At 50.3% G+C, this 9,865-nt stretch overlaps 1 protein-coding gene across 1 annotated transcript in view; it reads left to right on the top strand.

Moving 5' to 3' along the window:
- The first annotated feature begins 3,928 nt into the window (after positions 1–3,928).
- SPIDR (scaffold protein involved in DNA repair) overlaps positions 3,929–9,865 on the top strand; it is a 378,562-nt gene continuing 372,625 nt past the window's right edge. Inside the window, exon 1 of the mRNA XM_080646739.1 lies at positions 3,929–4,014. Within this exon, the coding sequence (XP_080502865.1) occupies positions 3,982–4,014 (33 nt within the window). The 5' untranslated portion in view covers positions 3,929–3,981. The remainder of the gene's footprint in view (positions 4,015–9,865) is intronic.

Here is a 9,865-nt window from a genome sequence, read left to right as displayed (position 1 = left end):
GAGACGCATACACACAGACAACTGTATGGTAGTTACCAGAAGGTATGGGGTGGGCAGTAGTAAAAGGAAAGAGAGCCAAATATATGGTGATGGAAGATTATTTAACTTTGGGTGGTAGACACACAATGCAAGATACAGATCATGTACCATAAAAATGTACACTTGAAACCTATATGATCCTATTAACCAATGTCATCCTAATAAATGTAATAAAAATGTCTCTTCCTATCTCTTCTTTTAGTATTGGCAAACATGAGGGTACTTTGCTTTTGAATCAGTATGGAAGCATTTATACTTAAAATGAGGCAGAGATATTGTCATGTACCTGATCAGTTGTTTCTGAAGGCAATTACTATTAGAAAGAACTATACTAGATATTACCCTTAAACTGATAACGATTGACACAGTTCAGCTTTAAGGTGGGAAAATGGGATAAAAACTCTAATCTCTCTTACTGCTATTTTATCAGTTTGCTTAAAACTAACACTATGGGCCAGGCCACTGAGCAGTGGCTAGCATCTACCTATGAACCAGGAGATCATGGTTCAATTCCTGGTCAGGGTACATGCCCAGGTTGCAGGCCTGATTCCTGGCAAGGGGCAATCGATCATTGTTTCACTCTCGCATGGATGTTTCTGTCTCTCTAAAAATCAATAAAAAATCTTTTAAAAAATAAAATTGATCACCATCATATTTACAATCATTTACTCTCCTAACATATAGTAATGTGCCTTGCTAAACAGGCACAGTTTTTTTTCAGGTATCTTATGTGCTGTTTATAATTTGAAAAAGAGTATGTGAATTTTGGTCTAGAAAGCCATATTGAGTATTTTGTTGTTTTACTTTTTTGTTTCCTCAATTTTCAGATTTTGAATAGGATTGATCAAAGTTCTATTCCAAAAAAATACGTAAGTATGAGAAAGAGAGAGAGGGAGACAGATTGAGAGAGAATAAAGGTTCCAAAGCTCCTAGCTACAGCTAAGTGTCCCTACTTCGCCGGTGGTCCCAACATGATCCAGCTGGCTCACAATGGCGCCCCATAGTAGGACGCCACCTCTCAGTGGCCACTTTTATAACCTCCAAAGAAAAGGGGTGGACCAGTTGGCCGGGTTGACTCAGTGTGGGCAAAACCATGGATTGGGGGGTGGGGAGGGGTAGAGGTAAGTGGGGACCAGGCAAAGGGAATGACCACGGATGCAAGCGTGCAGTGGGGAGTGGAAGGCAGTCTAGAGGCACAGGGTGGGTAGTCATACTAGCACTTGTCTTTTTTTTCCCCACATATCATCTATATATATAAAAGGCTAATATACAGTGTCCCCTCAGGAGTTCTACAGGGAGACCGGGGGTTTGATCGCTCTCTATGACGTGTGCTGACCACCAGGGGTTGGCGCAGAACATGGTGGGTGACCAGCGGCAGCGGCGGGGTGCTGAGGGAGTGAAGGAAGGAGGAGGCGGGACAGTGGGGAGGCGTGGAACCTGATCAGCTCTGATTGCCAGTGAGGCCTAGGGACCCTACCCATGCACGAATTTCGTGCACTGGGCCTCTAGTCTATAATAATAAAAGCGTAATATGCTAATTAGACCGGACAACCTTCCAGATGACCTTCTGGACTAAGCTGCGGTGCTGAGGGGTCCAAGGCAGAAACAGCCGTGGCAGCAGGGGGGGGGGGGGCGAGCCATGCATTAGGCGTCTAGTCTATATATAAATGCCTAAGCGATCCATTGACCTGACGACCAAATGACCAGTCAACCAGTTGCTATGACACACACTGACCACCAGGGGGCAGATGCTCAACGCAGGAGCTGCCCCCTGGTGGTCAGTGTGCTCCCACAGCAGGAGCGCCACTCAGCTAACTGACAGGTGCTAAGCGCACGAGCCTCTCCCCATCTGGACTGACTGGGCACAAGCCTGCGGCAGGAGCAGCAGGGCAGGATGAGGGGGAGCGGGGTGGCTCCAGGCCCGGGCTCGAGCTCCTTCCTGGCCACCTGCCACTTCGAGCACTACTATATCTCCTGAGGGGTCTCAGCTTGCGAGAGGGCACAGGCCAGGCTGAGGGACCTCACTGGTGCACGAATCCATGCACTGGGCCTCTAGTTTATAAATAACACATAGCAGTACCTGAAACAGAAACTTCTTTCAACGGACATGAAAAATGCAGGTGGCATCACTTTTAGATGATTAACTCCCATGTCCTGTGGAAATGGAGACACACGAATAAGCCATTCCAATATCTGTGGTCCTTAGGTGGTCCTGGTTAAACACATACACTCTCCCCATCCAGGGAGGGTATTAGGTGGACTGAAGTGGACCAAGGAGGGGTTCCTGGCTGGAGCCACAAACACACTTACGGTGGCCACTAACCCCACGGGTGTGCCCGAAAGTCTGATCAGGACAGACCTGAAGGCTTCCCTCTTATTTTTGTTCCCCCTTCCCCCCTTGAGAACACCCTGCCCAGACAATCCCCAAACTTGGATCCAATAGGAGAAAAGGAAATATGCTCCCCCTATTCGGATATGTCGGAGGCCCCTCTTCTCGGCCACCAGCCCCACTTCCCCAGCCACAGCGCAACCACCATAAAACTTCCTTCCACTCTTCCCCTGGCCTCGGGTTTGAGTCTCTGCCAAGTGCAAGTGTGGGACGCCCAGCGGCCTAGTACCAAGGCTTACAGTCAAGCAGTAGTTCTCATTCTCCTGAGGTGGCCTTCCTTTCACTCAACACAGGTTTTGTGTGTATGTGTGTGTGTGGTGTTGGGGGGAGCGGGGAAGAAATTGAAAAACATTCAGAATAATACCCATATCCAGTATCATTCACTAACTAGGTCCTTTGGCATTCTCTCTTCCCCTGCTTCCCTCCCTCCCTCACCCCACCCACCTGACCCCACCTCACCCCACCCCACTCCACCCCACCCCACTGCCATTCCACAAGAGTGAACATTTATTTTTGTGGATTCTGTGCCTCTACCAGAGCTGGCCTGGCTGTACTTTTTCCAACCCTTTGCCTATAGCCAATGTAAATTCTGTCAGACAGCTTGCATCTTCCTCCTCCCTTCACCTGCTTGATGTATAAAAATGCTTGCAAACTCCTACACAATGGACATATTGTCTTTCATGCCCTTTCATATTCCTTCTTTTTGGCTGGCGTTTTTGGCTCAATAAAAACCTTTTTTTCCCCTATATTTATATTTATTAATTTCAGAGAGGAAGGGAGAGATAGAAACATCAACAATGAGAGAGAATCATTGACCGGCTGCCTCCTGCATGCCGCTCACTGGGGATGGAGCCCATAACCCCGGGCGTGTGCTCTGACCAGAAATAGAACCGTGACCTCCTGGTTCTTAGGTGATGCTCAACCCCTGAGCCCGGCAGGCCAGGCTCAACAAAAGCTTTCTTAATCACTTGCAGCCTAGGGGGTTCAAATTTTTGTTTAACCATTCCTTAAGTTATTCATTTTGAATTCGTAGCCTACTTCGGGTTTTCATTTTATTTTAATTTAATGTCAACTTATGCCTGACAAAGAGACCACTTATGAGCTTTCTTGGAAAACAACACTTGGAGGCTGACACACCCCTTGCCTCCCCTCCCCCCAGTACGGCACCAGTCCAGCAATTCCCCCACCAGGAGCCTGATGGTCAACGGTGGGTCCTGCTCAGAGTGCTCTCAAAATCCCGAGCCCCAGCGAGGAAGCTGGACTGGCAGCACAGCACCCCTTAAGACTGGTGGGTACGCACCCTCCCGCCCAGGTTCACAACCCAGCCAGGGGAGCCCATTCATGCCCAGAAAACGCGGGTTGGCAGAGAAACCCGCCCCATGCCCGAGTGCTCTCCAATCACAGCGCGCGCTATGACGCACATGCTGGTTGGGCGGTGCGTCCCGAGAAGCCCCGCCCCTCGCCCTAACGCCAGCCAATTGCAGCGCGCGGTGCGGCGCGCTTTAGAGGGGCGCCGCGCGGGGAGGCTGGGCACCGGGGCGGCATGCTTGGAAATGCTTGGCCGCGGGAGCTCGCGCTGCCCGAAGGTAAGCTGAGGTTCGGGAGCAGACGGCGCGCGTTCTCCAGCGGTCGCCCGGGAACTCTGTGCGCATCCTGCTCGGCATTCCACCCCGGGGACTGGCCCGGCCTGGTAGCGGCGAGACGTGGGTGCTGTGCTGGTGGGGGTCCCGGGCAAAGCTGCGGCTCCGGAGGTCGTCTCCTGCCCGAGTGCGGGCTGAGGGAGCCGTACCTACCTGGTCGCGGGAGGAGGTCCGGGGGAGGAGTTGCGCCGGGCAAGGCCGGGGTCGCAGCCAGCAGGGACGGAAGCGAGGCGCTGGACGGAGTTGGGTTTGGAACTAGCGTGTGAGACACAGTTGCCCTCGCTGGTGTTTGGTGGTTCTTTATTTGTCTTTTTTTGACTCGTGGAACTCAGCAGGACAGCGGTGTGTGTATTGGAGTGGCTCTGCTGTCGTTGCCACCCCGCCCCTCGTCCCCCGAATAAATATCTGTTGCCGCACTTTCCATACTCCCCAAACTTTCCCCGAATCTTTCTCTTCCTGCTTCTGTGGGACAGGAGTCTGAGGTTCCGTGCGGCCAGCCTGTTATGCCCGCGTCTGCCCGGTGTCTGGTCACGAGCCCGTGCACGGACAGTATCGCAGGGGTGCCATGTACTGAGCCTGTGTGGCACACCAGCGTGCGCGGCGCAGCTCAAAGTCGCTGCTCTAGGGCAGCCGTGGTTGGAAAGCAGAGGATTTGATGTTTCCCGGGCGGGATCTCTGAAAAAGATGTTAATCTCAAGACACTCACGAAACCAGCTTTAGTGGGTTTCCTTTCATGTTATATAGCTTTCACGGTCAAGGGTAGACTGAGGAACGCAAAGCCGCTGGGAAATGCCTCGTGGGCTTTGGGCTAAGCTGCAGCTGGCGTGGCACCGGAGGCTGCCTCCATTCACCGCCCATGTTGTAGGGACAAGTCACCCATGCCCCGCATGCAAGCAAAGCAGAGAGCTAGAACAGTGCAGAGAAAGGGTGACTTTTCATGCACATACGTGAATGGGACTGTGACTTCGATGATGATATTTTTATTTTTAAGGAGAGGTTTTCTCGAGTTTGCTGTTCCATTACTGTTGCAGAGTATGTAGGTGCTAGCTCATATTTCAGCACTGCAATAGTTTCCCTTAGGTTTAAAAGTTATGATTTGTCTTTATTTACTGTCCTTCTTAATAGGTGTTACTCACACATGAAGGAAAACTTCACATATTCTCACCAGTCTTTGATGGGAGAGGTTACTGAGGCAATTTGGAGAGAGATCTTAAAAGTAGCCCAGCCACCACAGCTCAGGAGGTCATGGTTGGATTCCTGGTCAGGGCACTGTTAGAGTCACCAGGAGGTCATGGTTGGATTCCTGGTCAGGGCACTGTTAGAGTTGCCAGGAGGTCATGGTTGGATTCCTGGTCAGGGCACTGTTAGAGTTGCCAGGAGGTCATGGTTGGATTCCTGGTCAGGGCACTGTTAGGGTCGCCAGGAGGTCATGGTTGGATTCCTGGTCAGGGCACGGTTAGGGTCGCCAGGAGGTCATGGTTGGATTCCTGGTCACCGCTCGGTTAGGGTCGCCAGGAGGTCACGGTTGGATTCCTGGTCAGGGCACTGTTAGGGTCACCAGGAGGTCATGGTTGGATTCCTGGTCAGGGCACTGTTAGGGTCGCCGGAGGAGGAACGCACGAGGCCAGAGTGGTGAGGGATTACGAATTAATTCCGTCATCCACACACCAGGTGGCTGAGCCCCAGATAGCTCCAGCACCCCAGTAACAGTAGTCAGCGGTTTTTAAAGAACTTTTGGCGGGCTTTTTCTGGGCAGAGAATTCTCTGTGCAGGTCCGGATTCTGGGAAGCTGGGGGTGAGGAGTGAGGGGAGATAACGGTCTTAGCAAGTGGGATGTGGTCTAAGCAAATGGAATGTCCATTGTGAAGTGGCCTAGAGGTCAGTTCCTGGCTGGCGGGGGGGGGGGGGGGGGTTGGGATCAATTCAATTCTTTGATCAGAACCAACAGGCACTTGTTGGGGTTGTTTGCTGGATCCCCAGTAGGGGGCTTGCAGGAGGCAACCGATCAATGATTCTCTGTCATCATTGATGTTTGTATCTCTCTCTCCCTCTCCCTTCCTCTCTGAAATCAATAAAAATATATTTAAAAGCAAAAGATGTCAAGCAAATACATGTGAATTTTAATACATGTTGTGCATTGACATTTTTAATGCAGCAACAAAGTGACTTTTGTATAACAGGAGGAATTATATCAGATTTTGGCTATGGCGACAGGATTTCTTGCTTCTTATTGGCTGAAAAATAAATGAAAGTCATTATAAATAATATTAACATTATTAACCATACCTTCCATAATTAAACACCCATTTAAAAATAGAAGTTATACAATCTGCCTCTTACTTCAATTTTGACTTTTACCTCAACACTAGTGGCCCAGTGCACGAAATTTATGCACATTAAAAGGGAATTAATTACAGGAAATATTTTAATATTGCTATTTGCCCTTTCTCTATAATAGAAGTGTCAGGGATGAAAGAAAATTAGTAAAATGTATATGAAAATCTCCCTCCTGTCAGAGTCTGGGGCACGCCACGGGTAGTGTCAAGTCCCCGCCCACTACCCGCACGTGCTTCGAAAACGCAGGAAACCCAGACCCGGCCGGCCCCACCCCCATTGGGTGAGACCCAGACCCAGTTGGCCTCACCACTGTCAAGCCCCTCCGGGCAGGGCTTGCAGCCTCAGGTCCCCCAGCCCAGTGCCGGGGGCGGGGGGACACAGTCTCAGGTCCCCCGTCAAGCCCCTCCGGGCGGGGGGTGCGGCATGAGGTCTCCCGGCCCAGCGCCAGGGTGGGGCCGTGGCCTGAAGTTTCCCATCAAGCCCTGCCAGGTAAGGGGCACGGCCTGAGGTACCCATCAAGCCCCGCTGGGCGGGGGGCACAGCCTGAGGTCTCCTATCAAGCCCCTTTGGGCAGGGAGTGCAGCCTGTGGTCCCCTGGCGCTGGGGCGGGGGGCGTGGCCTGAGGTCCCCCAGCCTGGCAGCGGCGGGGGGTGGGGGTGGGCGGCCTGAGGTTCCTCGCCCCAGCCAGGCACCATGCAGCCTCAGGTCCCTGCTGTTTGGTCGTGACGTTATGGCATTCCAGCTAATTTTCATATTCCTCTGTTATATAGATAGATGGGTGGTTGGAGATAAATTTGGTAGAAATCAAATTTTAAAAGTGACTAGACTTTGCAGAGAGCAACAATATGGGGGGTTGGGGAACATGACTATATCTTCTCCCTCCCCATTGGGGGTCAGTGTTTTGGTAGATTCCAGAGAAGCTGGGGACACAGGACAGGAAATGTTAGCACTTCCACCAAAGGTCAAGGGAGCATTAAGTTAATGGGCTGCCCGGCCAGTGTGGCTCCTATGAACCAGAAGGTCATGTTTCGATTCCTGGTCAGGGTACATGCCCCTGTTGCAGGCTCAATCCTCATTGTGGGGTGTGCAGAAGGTAGCCGATCAGTGATTCTTTGTCATCATTGATGTTTCCATCTCTCTCTCTCTCCCTCTCCCTTCCTCTCTGGAAAAATGTATCTTAAAAATATATAGTAAAAAAAAATATTAAAAATAAAAAGATAACGGGCTGCATCCCAATGCTGACAACCCTCTTTAAAGGAGATCAGGGGTGTAAATGGGGACTCAGAACGGCTCCCAAAAGGGCACCTTGAGGTCAGGAGCGTTCAGGAGTGAGACATGCATCATTTTACTTATTATTGGCTACTTAATGATTCATTTTGGACTGACCCTGTGCTGAGTGCTTTATATGTATTAATTTGTTTAATTCTTTCACCAATCCTGTGAGATAGGTACTATTATTAGTCTCATCTTATGGATGAGGAAACTGAGGCAGGGCCTAAAGGTTAAGTAACTTTACCAAGGTCACATAAGCAATTAAGTGAAGAAGCCAGGCTTTATACCCAGATAATCAGCTCAGATCTTGCTTTTGTTCAGGCCCTCATAGCCTATTTTTACAGTTTCCATAACTCGGCCATGTCTTATTCCTTAACTTTACAACTTCATTCATTATCCTCTAGGTAAAGTAAACTAGTTTTCACTGTACTTTCTTGCCTCTTGGTATTTGCTGATGCTCTTGGTTTGGAGTAATGCCATTTTTCCATTTCTGCTCATTGAAACCTAAATCATCTGTCCAGGCCCATCTCCTTTTCCCTAACCATCCCAGTTGCAAATGAACTTCATTCTGTATTCGTTTGTATTATCCTTATAACTTTGTCTTATATTAGATTTATTTGTACTAGATCTGTGAAATTTCCTGATGGTTTCTTAATAGAGATTGCATTGAATCTATAGATTGCCCCCCCTGGAGCTGGTATTGGGCTGAGAGGCCTCAGTGATATTGCCTGTAAACATTTCCTCCCCTTGGGAGTGTGGGCTCCCATTCCCATTCAGGGAACCCAAACCCTGAGCATGGGAGGCTGGGAGGAGACCCCACATAGCACTGGGCAGAGGGATCCGGGAACGCTCTCCTGGGAGGCTGGGTCCACACCTTCCCAGTGGCAGAGCGTGGCTAATGTTTGCAGCCCCAGGACAAGAGGTTCACCCCAGACTGACTGCTGCAGGTTTCTTTTGAGAAATCAGGTGACAGTCTTATCAGAGCTCCTTTTAGATAGCTAACTGCTTTTCTCTGGCTGCTTTAAAGATTCTCTGTTTGTTCTTAACGTTTTGCATTTCAGTTGTGATGTCTTGGTGTGGGCCTCCTTGGGTTCATCTTGATTGGGACTCTGTGCATCCTGGACTTGTATGTCTGTTTCCTTCACCAAGTTAGGGAAGTTTTCTGTCATTATTTTGAAACTAGAGGCCCGATGCATGAAATTCGTGCAAGAATAGGCCTTCCTTGCTCTGGCTGCCGGCACTGGCTTCCCTCTGGCACCTGGGACCTGGGCTGGCTTCCCTCTGGCCCTGGCTTAGTGCAGAAGGACATCTGGTCTAATTAGCATATTATCCTTTCATTATTATAGATAGGTTTTCAATTTCTTCCTCTCTTCTCTTTCTGGCTTCCCCATGGTGCAGATGCTGGTACACTTGAAGGTCTGAGAGGGTCCTTATACTAGCCTCATTTTGGGGGGATTTTTTTGGGTGCGTTGGCTCTGGGATCTTCTGGGTAGTTTAGGCCAAGGTCAGCCACCACCTGTGTTCTGCATGGGGCCATAAGCTACAAAGTGATCTGCAGATAGCTGCTTTTTGTACTGGGGTTGGAGGTGCCCAGGTGAGGCCAAGCCGTGGATCAAGACTGGCTGCTATTGGTTGTGGGCCTCGGGCCACTTAGGAGAGGTACAGGGCTCACTGAGGCGAGATGCTGCTTGTTAGAGAGATTTTAGGAAAATTTGGAGCTTGAGACAAGACAAACCATTCCTATGAAAAAGCTACTGGAAACAGCTTGGATGGGCGGGAAAGTTGGGTGAGGCACGGCCTCAGGGAATCACCAGGATAGCGAAAACAGTGTGAGCTAAGTTGATGTGGTAGAGTCTCAGATATGGTGCCCATCTGCTGGCTCTGTGGCGGAAGGGCTCATCAAAGGAACAATGGCTTCTGCTAGCACTTCTGTCTGGGAGACCGCTGCCCTTCCAGCTCTTGCCCTGATGCCAAACAATCCAGTTCTTCCCCGTATGTCGCTGGTGCCCCCTTGCTGGAACCTAGAGGGAGTGAGACTGAACTGCTGGGGATTCCAGCAGCCTCAGTTTCCCTCAGCCCCAGTCCCTGCTGGTTTTTACAGGCAGATGTTAAGGGGACTTCTCTTCCTGGCACAGGAACCCTGGCCTGAGTGGCCTTGTGTGGGACAGGGACCCCTCACTCCTCAATG

The sequence above is a fragment of the Plecotus auritus genome (genome assembly GCF_963455305.1).
Source record: "Plecotus auritus genome assembly, chromosome: 11".
In the NCBI taxonomy this organism is placed as follows: domain Eukaryota; kingdom Metazoa; phylum Chordata; class Mammalia; order Chiroptera; family Vespertilionidae; genus Plecotus; species Plecotus auritus.
The sequence above is the reverse complement of the archived record's forward strand: the minus strand, read 5'-3'. Positions and strand labels throughout refer to the sequence as shown.